The 20,985-nt window shown below is 51.7% G+C and overlaps 1 protein-coding gene across 4 annotated transcripts in view; it reads left to right on the top strand.

Moving 5' to 3' along the window:
• Mboat2 (membrane bound O-acyltransferase domain containing 2) overlaps window positions 1-20,985 on the top strand; it is a 49,391-nt gene that overhangs the window by 13,198 nt on the left and 15,208 nt on the right. For 3 of the 4 annotated variants that reach the window (XR_779970.3, XR_779969.3, XM_010622672.3), the window contains exons 1-6: window positions 2,793-3,486; window positions 4,662-4,807; window positions 8,743-8,820; window positions 14,025-14,120; window positions 15,731-15,786; window positions 19,030-19,084. Coding sequence is in view for 2 of the 4 variants with exons in the window: in XM_010622672.3 (XP_010620974.1) it covers window positions 3,379-3,486; window positions 4,662-4,807; window positions 8,743-8,820; window positions 14,025-14,120; window positions 15,731-15,786; window positions 19,030-19,084 (539 nt within the window). In the remaining 2 variants the exon portion in view is untranslated. Of the gene's footprint in view, window positions 1-2,792; window positions 3,487-4,661; window positions 4,808-8,742; window positions 8,821-14,024; window positions 14,121-15,730; window positions 15,787-19,029; window positions 19,085-20,985 lie in introns of those variants that run through there. The other variant, XM_033756096.1, reaches the window with a different exon arrangement.

The following is a 20,985-nucleotide window of genomic DNA, read 5'->3' as shown; positions in this document are numbered from 1 at the left end:
AAATGATGAACTTTGATGAAGAAGAGGAAAGAGCTCATTAAGGGTTGTTTTGATAGCGGCGCCAAGGAGACATTATATAATTCTTGGTATTGTTTGAACATTGAAAGCCCATTACTCAATGGGGACTGCACTGAACATTCTGTCCCCAGCTTTTACAGAGGGTTGTGTGTGAAGTTGAGAGGCACTCTTCTTCCCTGCGCCTCAGGGAGAGTAGTGAAGGTGAGCGTCTTGTTCATGGAGCCTTTTTTGTTCTCCATTTATACTTAGAACTTCTTTAGTATATGAGCTGCCGAAGTGAGCGCTATACTTAGAACTTTTTATTTGGAATCTTCTTAATGGCTTTTAACATTTTCAGCACGTAACAAGTTCCTAAGCAGCTCTGTTTCTAAAATCTAGACAACAGAGGGGCTCATGGTGCTTTTCAGAAAACTCCGGATGGATACTTTTGACTTGAGAAGCCGCTGTGTTGAGAGCAGACGTCCCTGTCTTCCTTTACTTCGGTGCCATGCTGGCGTCCGAATGAACTGGCAGAGGCAGAGTCTGAGAGAGGCTGGGGCCCCCAGCTGGCCTGGCTGATGGTGGGAAGGGGACTGTTGGCTGCCGGGAGCAGGAGCATTACCTTCTGGGACAGGGACAGGGACAGGTTTGCTTGTGTCCTAGAAGACAAGTAGGTCAGTCCTCTGAGAGACCCCTGCATGTGGCTCATGGCAGGGCGATTTTATCATAGCCCGAGTTACCATGACTGTTGTGTAAGGTGTAAGGACCTTAAGCCCAGTATGGTGACACACGCCTGTAATCCCAGCACTCGGGAGGCTGAGGCAGGAGGATCGCTGTGAGTTCGAGACCAGCCTGGGCTACATAGTTCCGGGTTAGCCTCAACTACCCTGTCTCAAAAAAACCAAAAATAAATAAGTAAATAAATAAACAAAAAAGTGTAAGGACCTTAGCAGGCCCCTTCCACTGTGACTACTCTGGCCGTGCCACTTGTCCGCTGCCTTTGGAGATGACCACTCCAGGGACCTCGGTGATGCTTTATAACTTTGGCAGGTGCCCCATCTGCAAAGTATCGCTGGCTCTTGGGAACTTCCGATGTTTGTATTCTCAGTGGGCCTGGAGGTGCGCGGATGTTTTTCGAATGGCATCGTTTGCTGTGTTCAGTGCCTGCGACTCTGTCCTTCGGTTTGGGGTGCTGAGAGGTTGTATCTGGCCGTTTCCCATAGTGCTTCTCCCCGCATTGCCTGGCTGTGATGGAGGACACACGCGGACATTCTGGTACCCATTTCCTCTGGTCCTCAGGTCACACCCAGAAATGGTGGGGTGGTTGCCATGGAGGTGAGCATCCACAGTCCTGGAAGAAAGCTGCAGCAATCCTCTAAAATATTTGTCCCCCAGGAATGAGGACCCTATGGCTTGGCACTGCAAACTACACTTGATGTGATCAGACTCAAATTTTGGCAATCTTACGGGCGTACTGTGTAATGGTGTAATGGTAAACTCTTATTTGAGTTTAACTTTTGTTTACTTTCTCATAATGATTGACTTATTTATTTGCAGTACTGTGGATTGAACTCGGGACCTGAGCTACATCCCCACCACATTTAAACATTTTTTATTTTGAGACAGGGTCTCACTAAGTTGCTAAGTAGCCCAGGCCATGCTTGCACTTGCATCCTCCTGTCTCAGCCTTCCAGAGCGCTGGGGCTATAGGCATGCACTGCCCAACTTCATAAGGATTTTCTCATGGTTCCACCTTGGATTTTGGCCAGCATCCCTGCTTGGCTCTGAGGCTGGTCTCTCAGGAGTGCTCTGTGGTGACTCTTGTGTGCCTGAGAGCGGCATATGAGTTTTGCCCTGGGGAAGTTTTTTAAAAGGCCCAGTTTCAAACACGAGGAATGAAGTATTCTGGGCTCCTAGGACCCAAGAGCCTGATTCTGACTACTGTCCAGGTGATTATTATGCAGCCAGGCCCACAGGGAAGGAGGGGGCACAGCAGGCGGCAGCCAGGACAGGCCCTGAGCACATTGGCCTTGGGCCTTGGCTGCCCCTGCCCCTCTGCGCCCGCTCCCCTCCCGGGGTCGGCAGACCCTGGCAGTGGCCTTGGAGAGAGAGGAGAGCTCGTCCAATCTACTCACAGGACTAGGGCACAGTGTCAGTGTTGTGAACTCCTGGGAGAGATTTGGAAGGAACGCTGACTTGGGCTGCTTCTGGGATTACCTTTTCTATGTTTACCTTCCCAGGGGAGCAGACCCAGGGTGCCTACCGTGGAGCTGCATCCTCGGCCCTTCTTACCTCAGATTTTCACTGTATTTTTGAGACAGGGTCTCTATAAATTGCTCAAATAGTACTTGAATTTGCCATCCTCCTGCCTCAGCCTCCTCCCTGTGAGCCGGGTTACAGGCATGTGCTGCTCTTCTCGATTTGTTGAAGATGGTAACAGTTTTGAGCTGTCTTGAACTGTAAGTGGTTTTGCTCTAAATTTATCGTTAGTCATTGAGTGGTGTGTCTTGGAAGGCCTGGCTGTAATGGAGAGGTCTTTAACGGACTGGCTTGGAGCATGTGTCAGTTTCTATGCTTTTTTCACAAAAGGGAGAAAAACTTTGAATCAGTAGATGAGATATACTAATGTATAAAATTAAAAGGAAAACGTGAAGCAAATGTCCACAATATATTTTATTCAGTGAGTGTATTTAAAATACTTTGATACTGTATTTTTCCCAAAATGAGACCTGGTCTTAATAGTCCCTTTTTGCTCCAAAAGATGCAGTAGGGCTTATTTTTTCAGGAGGTGTCTCATTTTCTCATTTGCAATGATCTACATGTATTCACATACCGGAGTCTACATTCGTTCATTCATTCATTCATTCATTTATTGGTTCCGGGGATTGAACTCGGGACATTGCATTTTCAAGGCAGGCGGTGGAACCCCTGAGCTAGATCCCTAGCTTTTGCGTCAAATCCAGCCGCATCATCTTCTGGAGCATCATCATAACTCTCCAACCCCCGAGCTCCGGCCTGCGTGTCTTGGGCTGCGTCTCCTGTAGAACCTCTGGCCCCATCTCTCGTGTCCAGCGGTGGAGCTCTCCTTAGATGGGCACTTCCTGCCCATGTGGCCTGCGTGGGTGCAGTGGCAGCACGGCCGGCAGGGATTTCACCCCATGAGCTCTTCAACCAAGTCACCACCTCGTGCAGGCCGGCGAAACAGACTTTGCATGCGATCAAGTGTTATCGGAAGACGTATGCGACAGGAGTGGCAGCAACGATGATCTGCTCAAAAACGACGAAAAATCCCAGGCATAAAATTAAGGAAATATTTCTTTTGTTTCACACGAGTGCCTGAGTACACCTGGTACAACACCCACTGCCGGATCCTGAAGACGCATGGGCACTGCCGGGAGCAGCCTCTGTGCCCAGGGTGGCGCCACTCATGCGTGGCCACTCGGCAGCAAAGCTGGAGCTCAGCTGTTCACGTCCGGAGGCACCACCTGGGTATTTTCAATCCTTCGTTCTAATTTATATTATCATTTGTTTCAAGTATTCGGGCCAGTAATATTTGTACTTAATTATATTCTAATGTTACTACTTTGTAATTGAGTGTGGCCATGGTGTGTTGTACACACAGTGTCTGCCGATCTTCCCCAGGGCTTATTTTGGGGTGGGGCTTACCTTCCGGGCGTCTTCTTATTTGGGGTGTGTGGTTCGGGTGCTGAATAGACCTTTGGTCAGCAGAGGTTCGGCTTCAGGCCCTGGGGTGAGGCGAGATCTCACTTCTCGGCCTGAGAGGCCAATGCCGACAGCGGATGGTCACACAGGCTCTGCTCTGGGAGATCCTCCCATCAGGAGCCCCAAGTACAGTCGGTGCAGGCGGGGTGGGGGGTGAGGACAGAAGAGCAGCTCCAGGGCGCTGACTGGGCCTGCAGGGCAGAAGCCCTGCTCCAGGCGCTGTTACCACTTTGGGACCTCGGCCTCCTGCCCTCCTGTGTCCCTGAGGCTCTCATCACGCTTCCAGAGGGCCTCCCTTGACTGAAGCTTCTTCCACATGGCTTTTGGTGGTGGTGGTGGTGGTGGTGGTGGTGGTGGTGATTAGGTTCTAAAATTACCCTGGGCAAATAAAAATAAGGAAGGGGGAGGGGAGCGGGACACACAGAGAGAAAACACCTACCCCGGCTAGTGCTGGGACTTACCACTTCTGGATGTCCTATGTGTTTACCATCACAGCTGCTCTGAAGTTCTGTTAAATTAAGAGATACTTGAGAGAAGGCGTTTAGGTGTCTGGAAGACCCTAAGCTGTAAGAAGCTGAGTCAGATAAGTGCCGTCTCTCATCTTTCCAGTGTATTTGCTCCAGAGGCTCACGGGCTGGCGCTGCCCTGTGTGTCCCTGAGCGGTGGCCTCCCTGCCCTCCCTGCCCCCGGGGGCTGCTCTGGGCTCTTCAGGTGCCCCCAGCCGCAGCAGTGTGGGCCCAGGGCACACTGGCCACGGTCACTTTGTCTCCGCTCTGGAAGATTGAATTCCGCCTAACCGTAGTGGGGTGTGTCTGTGTGTGTGTCCATGTGTGTGTGACCGTGAGTGTGCATGTCTGTGTGTGTGTCTGAGTGTGTTTTGAGAATTCAAATGAGAAAGTTCGCGTCTGTTGCTAATACCCAGTTCTAATCTCTGTTTGCAGGTCAACTTCGTGGTGTGCCAGCTCCTGGCCTTGTTGGCGGCTGTTTGGTTTCGAGCTTATCTGCACTCGAGCAAGACCAGTTCTTTCATAAGACATGTGGTCGCTACCCTTCTGGGCCTTTATCTTGCATTTTTTTGCTTTGGATGGTAAGTACTCATTTTGGTCAGGTTTATGTGAAGACTTGGATGTATTTGAGAACTGAGTGTGTAGAAAGATACATTATATAGCATTTATTCTTTAGCTTATTACTCAAGGCCAATTTTTAAAGCGTTTACTTTTAATGCTAAGGCAGGGTGGGAGAAGGGCTTTGCCGTTTCGTCTCAGAGGCGATTCCCGTGTTTATTACCAGCGTTCATTTTTACCAGTCTGTGTTTGCGGCGCGGAGCTCGCCCTCGCGGCGGAGTGGGCCCACGCGTCTCAACTCCTTTTACTTCCACTTCCCTCAGTGCCCACGGAGGGATTTATTTAAATTTATGAAAAGGACAGTGAAGACTATGTGGACACTTTAGGCTGTCCTTAGGAGTTCTTTTCACCTATTTTGCAAATCCTGATTGCCAAGGCATAAAATATTTTATTTTTATTGTGGTTTTGGGGTAGTTGGTGTTTGCTTGTTTGGGTTTTGCTTTTTTTTCCTTTTCAGTGTGTATCAGGTCTGGTATGTGCTTCTCTTCACTTTTCTTTTTTTCTTTTTTTCCCTTGTACTGGAGATCGAACTCAGAACCTTGCACTTTCGAGGCTGGCAGTGCTGAGCTGCATCCCCGGCCGAGATTTTGTTTCTCTTTCCTTGTGTAAGCAGCTCTTAAGGCTCTGGCAAAGGCCATGATCGAAGTCTTCCCATTAGTAAAGGAATAAAGGGTCCTTTTCACTCCCAGTGGAGGGTAGGGCAGGAAGAACTTTGCCCTGGCAGCTTTGGAGGAGACAGAGAGCCTGTGGGGCTCTGGTAAGGCCTGTGTGCCTCGGGTGTCTGCACTGGGGGGTGAGGGGACACAGCGGTCCTGGGGCTTAAACCCGTTGGCCGCTGTGGGTGAGGCAGGCGTGTCTCACTGAGACACCACCCAGCCCTGCCACCAGTGTTTCTCCTTCTTTAAGTTTTTGAGATGAGGCCTTGCTCTGTAGTTCAGGCTGGCCTTGAACTCACTGTGTAGCCCAGGCTGGCCTGTAACTGTGGTGATCTTCCTGCTTCACCCTCCCAAGTGCAGGGATTGTAGTTGTATACCACCATGCTTGGCAATTTTTCTTTATTTTTTTAATTTATTTATTTGGTACTGGGGATCGAACTCAGGACTTTGCACTTGTGAGGCAGGCACAGCACCATGAGCTAAATCCCCGGCCCTACCTGCAAGTTTGTTTTCATGGAGACTTAATTTCTAATTGTGATTTCTTTATTTAAATACCTTCTTAACATTGCAGTCATATACATGAGTGACTCAGGTCAGACGGCTCTGGATCCCGCTAGCGCCCTCACCTGGCGGCTCTGTGACGGGAGACCTGTTATTTCACCTTCCTGTCTCCTCCCCTGTCCATGAGTTGGGCAAACAGACGCACAGTGCAGACTGGAGGAGCTGAGGATCAGGAGTGTTTCCAGTTTCGAGCTTCCCAGACTTGGGAATATTTGTGTGGGCTTGCTAGATGAACGTCTCTAATCCAAACCCGGAAGCTCCAGCTGGGTAGCCTCTGTGATCCCATCTTATTGTTAGCGTCTGTCCAGCAGCATGGAAGGAGCCTGCTTCTTGTCATCTCTCTGTAGCCGGTGCCCTTCCGGTGTCCGGTACTGTGGTTTCCCGGAAGTGGACACCAGCGCCAGCAGCAGCACAGTGGTACGGTGCTTGCCTGGCTCGCCCAAGGCCCTGGGTTCAATCCCCTGCATCGACCCAAGGAGACATTCAGGAAGGATGAGCTGAAGAATCAGAGAACTGAACGTGTGCTCTCTCCAGCTAAACTGTCTTTATTGTAATTTGGGTTCAAAGTAAAATGTGTTCTCTAACAATACACGGAAGCTGGGGTGGAGCGCTGTTTCACTGTCAGAGTGATCACCACGCACCCTGCTCCTTGCTGGCCCGGGAAGGAGCAGCCGAGGATAAGGGGGCGGCCTCCCATGCCCTCTACCTCTGACTCCTGCTTTACCGGTGGTAACTGGAGCCTGAAGTGGCCGCTGTGCTTTTCTGGTGCCCGTGTCACTGGCGAGGGCCCCGGGGCTCACGGGTGGAGCCTACAGCCACTGCTGGCTTGAGACCCATAGAGCAGCGGGGCTCGGGCACCTGTCTGGGGCGGCCACACCCAGGATGGCAAGGCGTCCGGGCACCCAGGGTGGGGAGAAGCACCTGCTGGAGTCCATGGCGTCTTTGTCTCCCATCCCTAGTTTACTCAGCAAAGGAAAAAGAAAAATTCCCTGAGTACTGGAACTTTTTTTCTTGTTTAAGATAAATACCTTTCATGAGTTCTCTCAGTTTTAAAAGTGCTTAAAGTATCTGCTAGTTCCCCTCAACACATTCACATCAAATCTAGTGAATTTTTGGTGTTGGCAATAAGTAGAAAGTGGAAAATTAATTTTGAAAAGTGTATGTTCATCAGATTGCTGTTTGTTTCTTGAGACAGGGTCTCGCTGTATAGTTCAGGCTGGCATTGAGCTCACTGTGTAGTCCAGAGTGACTTTGCTGTTTTTTTTGTTTGTTTTTTGGGGTTTTTTTGTTGTGTTGGTTTTTGAGACAGGCTTTCCATGAGTAGTTCAGTCAGGCCTTGAGCTCACTATATAGCCCGGACTGGCCTCGAACTTGCAGCAATCCTCCTACCTCAGCCTCCTGAGTGCTAGGATTACAGGCTTTATTTATTTATTTTTTTAAACTGCCTCTGCTTCTCCTCTCTGGCATCTCCTTGGCCCTCTTATTACTGCAACTCCGTGGGCCAGCAGAGTAGTGTGTGTGTGTGGCAGAGTGGGGGGAGGTGGGCCAGCCCTGCCCTGCCCCACGGGGAAGTCATTTCTTCCGTGGTTTGCCCTGCAGCCCACTCCTTATCTATAATATATCAGTGGAAAAAGCCTGGTTCAAGATGTCAGATTGCTTTTCCCCGTGGGAAGTGCCTGTTCTTCCAGGATGATTAAGTTAGGAAGTAATTTTAATCATAGGTTAAGATCCTTACGAATACTTTATAGTTTACACAATGATTTGAAATTTTTATCATAAATTTTTTATGCCATGAAAGTAGAAAGAAAATTGAGTGGAGTGGGGGGAGGCTTGGAGGGAGGGAGGGAATCTCCCATACATGCAGCATCTCAGGGAGATTGAGTTTAATCCAGAGACCCAGACCTGTACTTGCCCAAATCTGTGAAAGGAATGGATTTTCTCACTAGTGATTGATTTCTGCATTAGGGACATTAACATCTGTGGGTCATGTAAGCTAAGGATGTCTCCGAGACCCCCTCTCAGCAAGTTAGCATGTGGCTTGGTTTAAGAGGGACTTCGCTGGACTTAGGAAGGGCCTGGGGGACCCTCACTTTACTCAGTTAGAAGGCAGCCCTCCCTGTTACTCGGAGAGCGCTGTGGGTAAGAGGGAATAGCAGAGCACTTGGCCGGAAGGAGCCGCAGACATTAGTTTGGGAAACAGCCATCCCGTCAGGACTGCTGACAGTGCATTTGTCACGCCTCTGTTTCACCCGTGTGCTGAGCTATGAAGAAAGCCGCCATCCTCCGGCCATGGCCCCCGTGCCTTCCGTTGCTGGGTGACGGGAGTGCTGGGGCACTGGGCTGGCCTCTGGGGGCTGGCTCTCCTTGCCCAGCCCTCCTGGGGCCTGTGTCCTGTGGGATCCCTTTCTAAGGTATTCCCAGATTTTTTATTTAGGCTTTTCATTTGGTGTTTGTTTTATGAGACAGCATCCCACTGCGTAACTCAGGCTGACCTTGAACTCAGAGATCTTCCTGCCTCAGCCACCCAAGTGCTGGGATTGCAGACATGCATCACCGTGCCTGGCTCCTTTAATTCCTTATTTTATGCCTGGGAATGTTCCAGGTTGTATTTGAGTACTTTCTAGGTTGAGTTCTGTAAATGTGATGTCTGTGACTTCTGACAGCATTTGTGCTTTCTGTAGGTATGCCTTACACTTTCTGGTACAAAGTGGGATTTCCTACTGCATCATGATCACCACAGGGGTGGAAAGCACGCACAGGTGAGTCTCCCTGTTCACACACCGGGTGGACTCTGGTTTGGCCGAATTGAATTGGAGCTGGGGGTGGTGGCTCATATCTCTAGTCCAGCACTGGGAGGCTGAGGCAGGAGATCACTGAGTCCGAGGCCAGCCTGAGTTACATGGAGAGACCTTGTCTCAAAACACCGACGTAAGTGCATACTAAGAACCCTCAGTTTAAAGAAAGCGAGGTTTATTTTGGCTCATGTTTTAGTCCAAAGTCACTGGCGCTGAGTTAGAGTGGCGCAGCAGAGGGGTTGGCAGTAGAGCTGCTGTGCTGTGGTGGACGGGAGGCGGAGGTGAGGGATGAGGGCCGGTGCCACGGACACGCCAGGACCCACAGACACGCCAGGCACTGCCCTGAGCACCACCCACAGCCATCGGATTATACATCCATCAGCTGCACCTCCTTCAGGTGTCTTCCGGAGGGCATTGACAACATCATGTACAGCGATCCACACATCCCCACTGAACAAAAGCTAAATCCTGGAAGGGGCCCGAGCGTCCGTCAGCAGATGAGTGAATAAGGGAACCGTGGTACTTGCGTGCTGTGGAGTAATACTCTGTCATGAAGAAAGATTGGCCTGAGTCATGTGCAGCAGAATGGCTGCACCTGGAGACTGTAAGGCTGCGTGAGATGAATCAGACACACAAGCTTCGATATTGAGTATAAATGAGTGAAAGAGCTAAATAAAGGGTGGGCAGTCAGAACCTGGAAGGGGGCCTCGGAACGGAGGGGTGGGAAGGACAGCGGAAAGGACTGAGTGCAGCACATACAAGGACCAGCTCCCCTCCACAAGTGTGCTCAGTGTGAGCTGCACGCGTGGACAGGTAGAATCCATGGACACGGGAACGTGTGGCCGAGGTCAGAGCCCTCCTGCTCCCGTCCGAGAGTCCCTTCCCAGGGTCTGAGCACAGACCCTTCAGGGGCCGCTTCAGACCCCACCTAACAGCTGCACCAAGCGCCCATGCCGTTCAGCGTCTCCGTGAGCTTTTGTGGATGGGCGTGGGAACCGAGCCCCCTTCCTGCATTTTGGGTTTGTTTGTTTGTTTGTGTTTTGCCTTGGGAAAACATTTCATTTTGAGTTCTCAAAACTGGCTGAGAGTTCTGGAGCCCAGCACAAGGAAACTGCTGTTAGCTCAATGGGAACAGCAGTCATGTGGAGTAGTTCGAACAGGAAGAGGAGAGCCCTTGTGCCTGGGGAAGTTGAGCTGAAATGTTGTCTTTACAGCCCAGAGTCATTTTTAACGGGACATGTGGCCCAGAGAAACCCTAAAGGACATGAGCGGGTGCAGCAAGCTGTGCAATGCACTGCCTGCCCCGTGAGGATGGGGAGGGCAAGGGTGTTTTCTCGCCTCCCGGCCCACAGCTCGGCTGCCCCAGACCCAGTGATCTTCCCAGTGTCTGCAGCGTCCCAGAGCCTCAGAGGGGGTGAGAGCCACAGGCCTCCGGTCCCTCTCCCAACAGCCGGTTGGGCTATGGGCGCCGTCCTGCAGCTCCTCCTCCTCTGCGTCCTCTGGGGTCTGGGGAACAGGGTGCACTCAGTGCCTGTGGGAGGGACAGAGGCTGGGCCGGCCCTGCAGCTCGGAGTCCTGCCCTGGGCCTCCCGGGTTGGGACCTGGGTGTCGCAGCCCTGAGCTCTGCTAGCAGCAAGGTTAACAGTTTGTCCCTCGAGGCCAGTTAGCAATGCTTCATGGGAGCTCTGGGGACAGTGACCCTCACTGGAGAAGTACCCAACCCCAGGAGACACAAAATGTGACCAACATGGGGGACCTGAGCATCTCCTTCCTGTCCTCTGGCCTGTGTTTGACACAGAGTTCAGGGCCAGCGTGGACCTGTGTTCGCCACAAGAAACAGTAAACAATCTGGTGTCGGAGGGAGGCCAGGCGGCGGGACCCCAAAGGAGGAGGCACAGAGCAGCCGGGCGCCGCCAGGAGGGAAGCCACAGCTGGGGAATGGAGACTAAGATGAGATGAAATTTCCCCAACTCGGGACAGTGGAGATTAGGTGAAAAGAGCAGGCTATTAAGTAATACACAGAGTAATCTGATCCTTGGCTTAAAAACAAAACGAGAGAAGGTGGCCATGTGTAGGGAGGGGAAACGGGTGCCTTCTCATTGCCTGTGACCGGCATCAGTGCAGACCCTGGCCGGATGGGACAGGCCGGTGTCCGTGTGGCCCAACACAGCTGAGATGCGCTGAGTGTCTGCGGTCCCAGCACAGGAGGCCGAGGCAGGCCTGCAGGTCAGGGCCCAGCCTGGCCTACTTAGGGTGACCCTACTTCGAAACTTAAAAGAGGGCTGGGGATGGAGCTCAGTGCAAAGGTCCTGGTTCAGTCCTCAGCAGTACCAAGAAACAACCGCTGACAACATTTTCTTTGCTTTGGTTTGATTAGGGAAGGCTCCTGTTCCTTTTCCTTTCCGCTCCTCCTAAATAGTACAGAGCATTTCTACTGTGGAAAGAAAAGGAAGGTGAGATTACTCAGTGTGTACGTTCAGTTCTCAGTGAAGAATTTCAACCGAGTGGGAGAAGTCTTAGGAAATACACGCTGGCAAACCCGGGGTGCGGGCCCAGGGCTCCTGCCCTGCTCTCCGTCACTGCTGCCCCTGTCTGAATGGACAGAGGAGCAGGGCGTGGCTGTGGCTGTGACCCCCGAAATCCTGTTTGGAAGGGGCCGGAGGGAGGAGCCCTTTGGGTGGGGTGTTGCCTGCTGCTGTGTCGTCTCAGAGGCTTCTGTCTCTGCCCTGAACTCCGCCCTTGTGCTACGCACGGGCACTGTGGTGCCAGGTGCAGCAGGCACTACCATTGCTCAGCAGTGCCCGCCCCCTGGCCCTGGCAGCCGAGGTGTTATCGTAAGTAGCATTTAGCACCTAAAAGCACCCTGCCCTGAAAATCCATTCTCTCTCCTGACTCAGTGATCAGCTCACAACTTTTTCATATGCTTGTGTTTAATTTTTGAGACGGGGTCTCACTCCCACGACCCTTCTGCCTCAGCCTCCAGAGCACTGGGTTGAGGGCACCCAGCACATTCCTGTGTGAGGCCGAGGTGGGAATGCGGAATCGTGGGCTCTCCCAGCTCCTATCTCCTGACCTACGTGGCAAAGAGCATCTGCCGTGCCTGGACTGGTGAGAGGCCTTGGGGCAGAGAAACCTGGAATCCCATCGCCGGTGGTGGGGAAGTGCATCCTTCCTGTGGCTGCTGTCGCTGTCTGGCAGGGAGCCGTGTGCTGCCTGCCTTCTGCCCTGGGCCCAGCACCTATCCTGGCCGTGCCTCTTCTCTGCGGTGCTCATTCACTGTGCCCATGGTGTCGCCGCTTCCTGAGCCCGGGGACCTGGCTCAGCTGCCTGTAGGCCCAGTGCAGGGAGTGGAGGACGCAGAGCGGGGAGGAAGCAGGGTTACTGCGAGAGCGGTGAGATCCTGAGGAACTGTGGTGTAGATAGCCGGGGCAGAGGCGGGACAGGGACGAGCCAGCTGGTCAGAGACCCGAGGGCAGGCGGCGTCCAGGCGGCACACGCAGGCCTCTCCAGGCCACACGTGGACAGAGCAGGCATGTGCTGTGCTCCCAGCACGGGGAGGCTAAGGCAGGAGGATCGCTGTGAGTTGGAGGCCAGCCTGGACTACATGACGAGACCCTGTCTCAAAAAACAAAACAAATAGGGCCAGCGATTTAGCGCAGCGGTTTGGTGGCCTTCCTTGCAAGCGCAAGGACCTGAGTTCAATCCCCAGTACCAAAAAAAAAAAAAAAAGACACAAAGAAAGGGAAAGAATTTATCTATGTTGTGCTTACCAGAACTGTTTCTTTGTGTTCCTGGGTAGCCTGCCATCGTACCCATGTATGCGCCACAGGCCGTGTGCCCTTCATATGGTCATGGATGTTTGAGTGATTTCAGAGTTGAGGCTGTTGCCAGTTCAGCTTTTGGCAGGCCGCCCGGGAACCTGGAACTCCCCCGTGTGGGTGGGGTGCTCACCACCCTGGCTCTGTGGCCCCTTTTGTTGCCCGTCTGCAGGCCAGTGGGAGGGTCTCGCCGTGACCTGCCTTTGGAGTTCCCTGATGGTCAGCGGGCGGGTGCCTTTCCCTGTTGACCAACTGCACATCTTTGGGCATGGTCTATTCAAATCTTTGGGTTATTGGGCTTTTTTGTGATACTTCGAACGTTCTGTATTTTGGGCATCAGTCCTTTGTCACGTGGCTGAATGGTGGATAGCTCCTTTTAGTCTGGGATTTGTCTTTTCATTTTCTCGGGCAGAGCAGAACTTTTCAATTTTAATGACATCAGTTGAGCAATTTTTTAAAACATGGTATAGTTTGTCTTTTTGAGAAATTTTTGCCTACCCTAAAAGTTATTAATATTTTCTTGTAGAAGTTTTATAGATTTAGTGTTTATACATAAATAAGCAATCCATATTGAGTTAATTTGTTGTTGTTGTTGTTGTTTCTGAGAGAGGATTTTGCTGTGTAGCCTAGGCTGGCCTTGAACTCACAGCAGTCCTCCTGCCTCAGCCTCCCAAGTGCAGGGATTGTAGTCGTGCACCACCGTGCCCGGCTTTGGAGTTAATTTTTGTGTATGTCCTGATGTAAGGGTTGATACACATTTTTTCTCCATCTGCATATCCTGTTGTCCCAGCACGATTTATGGCAAATGCTGTCTCCTGTGAGAGCGCATCCTGTATGTTTCCAGTTCATGGACTCCTGTTGTCCCACACACCTTCGTTCCCCCTGGACAGTTTGCCCTGTGTCTAGTGACAAAATGATTATGCATTTCTGGTGCGATTTCACCTTCTGAAACCAGGTATTGGAAACAAATTCAACATTTGTTTTTAATGAGTAGGAAAATGTACCATTCTGGAATCCCTTATCTTTTGCTTCATTTTACTATTAATAGTAATGGGTCAGGGTGCTTTTGGCTGCAGAGAGCAAAAATCCCTTCTCAGTGGTAGAAAGGAGGGAAAGCATTCCCACTCAGAGGTAGGCATCAAGCTGGGTGTGGTGGCGCATGCCTGTAATCCTGGTGCTCAGGAGGCTGAGGCAGGAGAGTTCAGTGCCATCCTGGGCTACACAGTGAGCTCAAGGCCAGGTTCGACTGCACAGTGAGACCCTGTCTCAAAACAAAAACAAAACAAGAACAAAAACCAAAGCAAAATGAACCTTCTCTTTCCTCCAATGTGGCTTACTTTTGTTTTCCAGGTACTGTTTTGTGTTCGCACTGGGATACCTCACAGCGTGCCAGATCACCAGGGTCTACATCTTTGATTATGGACAGTATTCTGCGGATTTTTCAGGGTAAGACTGAAACTGACTCGGTAGCCTGTGTAGACTACTCTAACAGTAGATAAAACCCAAAGTACGGGCAAGTCGGGCGTGGCAAAGAGCTTTTCTTCCATTTTAGTTCAAACTTCTTTTTGATCTTAGATTTTTTTTCCTCTTGTAACTGTCACAAAAATAACGCACGCTTTTATTTTGTCATACATATATGAAATTTCTTTCTTTCTTTTCTTTTTTTTTTTTTGGTACCGGGATTGAACTTGGGTCCTTGCACTTGCAAGGCAGGCCACCGAACTGCTGAGCTAAATCCCCAGCCCTGAAATCTCTAAAACAATATAGCAGTGACATTTCTCTGACATTTGGTATCGAGAGCATTTCCTAATTCTTATAGTGACTTCAGCAATCATTTGTGATTACTGAAAGCCAGCACCATGAGCCTGCGTTTCCTGCTCTCCCCCTCCCTCTCTCCTCTCTCTGTCTCTCCCTCCTTCTACGTGTGTCTCTCTGTCTGTCTCTGTGTCTCTGTCTCTGTTCGTCTGTCTCCCACACAGCTGTCAGCAGTGGTGTCAGGGCAGCGCCCCTAGCTTCTCCGACGGCACTGTCCCTCCTGGGAGGTGGCCACTCTCTGTCCTGTAACCCCGCCAGCTCTGAGCTGGCCCGCTGTGGGTGCCGGGCTCCTGCTGTTGGGCAGTGTGGTGCGCAGCTCAGCTTCTGGTCTGGAATCCCCGTGTGCTGCTTTCACACTGAGTCCACTGTGGGCAGAGGGGAGCAGAGCGCCGTTCCCGGACTGACTCCGTTCCTGGCCTGCTTGTCTGTGTTCTGGACAGAAAGCAACTTCACTGGCAGCAAGTGGCCCCCGGGGTGATTTTTGTTGTTGTGGGTGATAGAGGCAGGGTCTGGCTATGTGGTCCAGACTGGTCTGAACTCTCAGTGATCCTCCTGCCTCAGCCTCCTAGCCATGCCCAGCACACCCAGCTCGCATTGTCACCCTGCTGGAGCCCCTCACACTGATGCTGAGCTCGGCTCCTCTGTGGCTCTGCTTCGTGGACCGTGGTGGCCTCTGGTCTGGATCCTGCAGGCGTCCCTCCCGCCTGCCCTCCCTGCTCCGCTCTCCCCTCCTCCCGTGGTGCAGAAGCCCCTGATATTGCCCAGGATCTGGCGCCCAGTGCCCTGCCCCACCCTGTCCCGCTTGCTTCTGTCACTGCTGGACCACGCTCCCGTCTGGAATCTGTCTCCTCTCCCCTGTTGCCCATGACACCCAGGCCTTGGGTGCCTGTACCTGAGCCAGGGCTGGCACAGTGGGCCATGTGGGCCAGGGCTTCTTCCTGGTCTCAGGTGTGCTGAGCTGTACTGGGCCTCAGATAGCTGGCTCTGCCCACTGTTTGGGTTCTGCTCTTTGTGGGCCAGGCCCGGTGGCTCTCGCCTGTGATCCCAGCCCTCAGGAGGCTGAGGCAGGAGGGTCACTGTTTGAGGCCAGGCTAAGCTGCACCACAAGAGCCTGGCTCAAAAAAACAAGAGTAAAAACAGATGAGTATTTTTTTTTTTCTTTTAGCAAAGCTGTTCTAGCAATGTTGCAGCATTGTTCTAACTTCCTGCGTTTAAAATATTTACCTTTTGTCTTGTCACAGCCCAATGATGATCATTACTCAGAAGATCACGAGTTTGGCCTATGAAATCCATGATGGTAAGAGCTCTGGAATTAGTTTTTCTGTCCAGATAATCTTTCATTTGAGATAGCCCACAACTTTGCACTCTGCTGCTTGTGAAGAAAGGGAGGATTTTCCTCTCTTTCCTTTTACTACTGACAAGTGCAAAGATTGACTGCCTCATTTTTCAGAGAATGGAGGAAAAGACTGATTACCTTTAAAAATTCTTTGGAACTTTTTCAGAGCCTGGCGTGGTAGTGCACACCTGTAATCCCAGCCCTGGGAGGCTGAGGTAGGAGAATTGCTGTGAGCTCGAGGCCAGCCTGGGCTTCCTAGCAAGACCCTGTCTCAAAGAACCAGAAAGGAAATCTTGACCTTGCTCACTGAGGGTGCGTGCAGCCCCACAGGGGCCCTGGGGATGCAAAGCAGAGCAATCCCCATGGCACGTGCTCACAGGTGCAGGCTGAGGCCTCTGCCAGGCGTCCCTGTCCATGCTGCCCTGGTGCCCAGCTGGGCTGGCCAGGGCTCAGGCCCTGCAGAAGGGCAGTGCCCAGCATAGAACAAGCTCAGCTAGCAGCCAGCCCGCCCTCCCCAGGACAGTGTCTTTAAGAATTCTGAACCTTTAGTGTTTATTCATATTTTTAAAATTTTTTGATATTTGAGACAGGGTCTCACTGTGCTGTATAGGCTGGCCTTGAGCTCAGCTCGAATTTGTAGCCATCCTCCTGCCTCAGCCTCCCAAGGTGCTGGGATCATTGGTGTGCACCACCACGCCTGTCTACCTGTGATTTTCTGGGCTTGGTTTGAGACTTCTCATCTGGTGCTGGGCTGAGCATTGTGCCGGCTCAGGACAGGTGACAGAACATGGTCCCCACTCACCGGCAGCTTGCTGGGACTCGTGGCTTCCCCTGCCTCTGGCAGTGTGATGATGTGCTGCTTGTTCCTGATGGGCTATAGGGGTCCTGCTTCTCTTCATACCCAAGGCTGCATTATCTGCACTTGACTAAACTACTAGCTTTAAGAAATGGTATCCTTGGGCTGGGGATGTAGCTCAGTGATGCCGCCAACTGCCTCAAAAGCACAAAGTCTCAAGTTTGATCCCCAGTACCAAATAAATAAACAAATAAAAATTAAAAATGACATCCTGGGACCCAGCATGGTGGTCATGCCTGTGATTCCCATCACCTAGGAGGCTGAGGCAGGAGGGATCTTGCCAAAAACAAAAAACAAAACCACCACCGCCAACAAAAGCCAGTGGCATCTTGTCTGGTTTTGGTTATTCTATCCCTTGGTCCCCAGGGTTTGGACTGGGAGGCGGCTGGGCCTCTTAGGGTTGTAGTTTTAACACCAAACTGTCAGGTGAAAGTCTGCACTCGCTCTGGGTGGGCGTTTTGCTGCTCTGAAAGCCCAGCCTGTGTGGTCAGTGCCTGTACCCAGCCCTGAGCAGCCAAACCTGCAGGAAGCAGCAACGTTTTATATAGCAAAGCTCACAGCAGAAGGCCTGCCTGAGAGAAACACTAAGGGGGAGTGGAAGAAAAGAGTGGGATCTTCATGTCCAGCTCAGTCCCTGAGGCTGTTGTCTGCCCATCTCCTTTAAGTGGGTTTTGCTTCCTTCTGATACAAAAAGTGGACACATGCCCCCACCCAGGGAGCTGGAACAGCGCAGAGAAGGGTGAGGAAGTTTGTGTCCCTGTCCACGCTAGAGGGCCAGGCACCCTTGCTGAGTGCTGCCCTCGTACAGTGCCCCAGTGAGGGGCAGAGCCTCCCGGGCCTGGCTGGAGGATATGGATTTCTTTTGCACTGTGTGAAAACCATGAGGACCTGGTCACAAACTTCAGATCACGCTGACTGGCAGCCTAGGACTGGGCTGAGGATGTTTGTTACACAGGTTTACAGAAGACGATAGATACAAATACGCCTTAGTGCTTCATTTGTTTACTTCTGTTCTTTCTCTCTAAAATTACAATTGCCAGGGCTGGGGATTTAGCTCAATGGTTCCGCCGCCTGCTTTGAAAACACAAGGTCCTGAGTTTGATCCCTGGTACCAAGAAAAAAAAAAACCCATAAAATTACAAGTGCCAAAAACTAGAGAATTTTGTTTTCCTCAACCCCTAGAACAGTTCCTGGGAATTTTTTCTTTTCTTTTCCTTTCTTTTGAGACAGAGTCTTGCTATTGAACTCATGGCAATCCTCCTGCCTCAGCCTCCCAAGTGATGACAGGAATGTGCTTCCACACCTGGCTCCTGGGGACATTCTGAAGCCCTAGTAGTTTTCTGCCCTCTTACGTGCACATAAAATGCAGAAAAGTGTGTCTGTTACACAAATGAGACCGTGCTATGGGAATGAGGCCTTTTAAAGTTACGTATCTCAGCCTCTGATATACGTTTCTTAATAATTACTGTTCTTATCGTTAATCATGAAATTAACATTTATATGTTAGTTGGATGCTTGTTTTTCTTTTATGGTGTTCAGTGTTTTTGTTTTTATTTCAGTGTCTTTTATAGTTGTGGTTGTTGTTGTTTTGAGACATGTTCTGCTGTACAGCCCAGTCTGGTGTCAGTCTCAAATTCATCCTCCTGCCTCGGCCTCCCAAATGCTGGAATAACAGGTGTGCGCCGCCACACCCAGCTCTCATTTTAAAAAATTTTATTAGTTTTGATTCTTTGGGGGATATGAATATTTTATTTTCTGCAAATAATTTTTTAGTATACTCTGCTTTTTTTTTTCACTCTTTGCTTCTTAATCTAGCTGCCCTTGGGCCTTTAAGTGAAAAGCACGTGGCTGAAAGAAGCCAGCACTTGGCTGTAGTCACCACTCCTGCCCAGGCAGCGAGGATGTGCAGGAGGTGACATGCACGGGCCATGAAGGAGAAGGCAGCTGCCCCTCGCTTCACACTGAGCTTGTAGTGCACGACCCCACAGTTCGGCCATTTAAATTCCCCAATAATCAAGAACTTGTAGTACTTCTTTTTGAAAAGTCATAGCATTTACTGTTAAAGAAAATAAATTTGTGAATTTAAAAAGCTACCAGCAGCCAAGCATGTTGGTGCACACCTGTGATCCCGGCACTCGGGGGGCCGAGGCAGGAGGGCTGCAGGCTCCTAGGAGCCCAGCCAGGGCAACTCAGCAACTTAGTGAGAAAAATAAAATCAGAAGATGTGGGAAAAGAAAATGAAAAATAAAGAAATAGGCTGCAGGGTGGGGCTCAGTGCGAGGCCCTGGGCTGGTTCCGGACTGGCAGGCCGAGCCTGGCTCTCAGGACCATCCCCTCTCGGCTTGCAGGGATGTTTCGCAAGGAGGAGGACCTGACGCCGTCCCAGCGAGGGCTCGCCGTGAGGTAGGTGCCGCCACCATTGCCCTGCCCTCTGTCTGGTACGCACAATGCCTGCGCAGCGCAGTGCTCTGGGGCTCCGCTTGTGACCCCAGGCCGTGCTCTGCACGCCTCCTGCCTCCAGATCTTGTTGAGTGTTTGTGACAGGGTCTCATGTGTGTAGCCCAGGCCAGCCTTGTACTCGTGACGACCCTCCCGTCGCAGCCTCCCCTGTGCTAGGATTACAGGCGCCAAGTGTGTGTCGCCACACCTTGCTGTCCCTTGTGGGCCCCCCAGAATCTCGCCCCTGGAGACAGGGCGCCCCCCTGTGGGGTGCCAGGCCGTTTGTCAGAGTCCGCCTCAGGCCTCAGACTCAGATTTCTGAAGACGGGAAGGCCCTGTGTCTGCCCAGGAGAAATGGCAGTGACCGGGGCCTAGACAGACTCTAGCCTGTGGAGCTGGTGGCCGGGACAGAGTGGCCAGTGCAGCCCACGGACGCCTGTGTGAGATAACAACAGATGGCCAGTCCGTCGGCGCTGTGGTGACTGAGGGGCCCAGCTGAGAGGGCTCTCCCTCCCCTTATGTAGGAGCTCGGCCTCACTCTAGTACAGAGATCAGATACTCGGTACCCCAAGGGATGCCTCTCCTTCGAGTGCCTTGTTTCTACATACAGGGCTGATTAGCACACGGCTGCTCGGCGAAGGACACCGAGGCAGTACACAGACCTGGATCCCCGTAAGCAGGTCTTGGGACACTTCTTAGATTTTCCCCATCTTTAAAAATATTCTATTTTTAAGCCAGGCGTGATGGCGCACGCCTGTCATCGTAATACTTGGGAGGCTGAGACAGGAGGATCACTGCCAGTTTGAGACCAGCCTGGGGTACTTGGTGAGTTCAAGGCCAGCCTGGACTACATAGTGAGACCCTGTGTGAAAAAAACAAAAAATTTAAAAGAATGATTTTGTGTCCTTGCAAACTGATACATCGTTTGACTTGGTAAGACTGGGCCGTGTAATCTGACCTTGTTTCGGGCCTGGAAATGCTTGGTGTCCAGAGTGGAGCCGGTGGCTGGAGGACAAAGGGCTCCTTTGTCCCATCCAGGCTGTACCGGTGCTAGGCGGTGTGCGGAGGAGGAGACCTGCAGGAACGCTTGGCCTGGAGTCTGAGGGCACATTTTAGACTCAGGACACTGACGAGTAGAAAAGTAACTGGGAGCTTGAAAGATTCTCGGTGAAGTGTTTGCGTAGGTGGTGGCAGAGGGCAGGCGGAAGCTCTGGGCTGTCCTCTGGTCATTCTAAAGTCAGACTGCCGGCCGGTGCGACTTGGGGCTCTCAGCCTCTCTGGTAGCGTGAATGGCCTGGGGAGCTCGGGCTTTGAGCTGCGTCCCCTGGAGGGACATTCTGGTTATGGGAGCTGGTTCAGAGACAACACCCCTATGGCCCACCCATATGTCACCCACGGCAACACGTGTAGTCTGTGGTCTCTCAGGTCATGAGCCATTTGTGCCTGTTTCCTGCGTGCTCCGTAAACTTGCAAAGCATCTGGACAGAACTCAGAACAGGAGTCAGAAAGGTTTTGAGCCAGGTGTGCCAGTGCACACCTGTTACCCTAGCACTCTGGAAGCCGAGGCAGGAGGATCTTGAGTTCAAGGTCAGCCTGGGCCACATAGCAATTTCGAGGCCAGCTAGGGTGATGTAGACAGACCCTGCCTCAAACTACAAGAAGGAGCCTTCCTGTGGTTTTTCACCTCATTCAGAGTAAAGTGAGCAGTTCGTGCCATGGCCTGTGACACGTGATTCCCCTGAGCTCTGCCTTTCCTCTGCTCTGTCCCACATGGCGCCAGGCCTGCCTGTCCTTGCCTCTGCCCGGGTCCTAGACACCAGTGCTTCCCCAGCCCCACCCCAGCCTGCCAGAAAGGCCCTCCCTTA

Source organism: Fukomys damarensis, unplaced genomic scaffold, assembly GCF_012274545.1.
Source record: "Fukomys damarensis isolate Sample0158 unplaced genomic scaffold, DMR_v1.0_HiC HiC_scaffold_25, whole genome shotgun sequence".
NCBI lineage: Eukaryota > Metazoa > Chordata > Mammalia > Rodentia > Bathyergidae > Fukomys > Fukomys damarensis.
The sequence above is the reverse complement of the archived record's forward strand: the minus strand, read 5'-3'. Positions and strand labels throughout refer to the sequence as shown.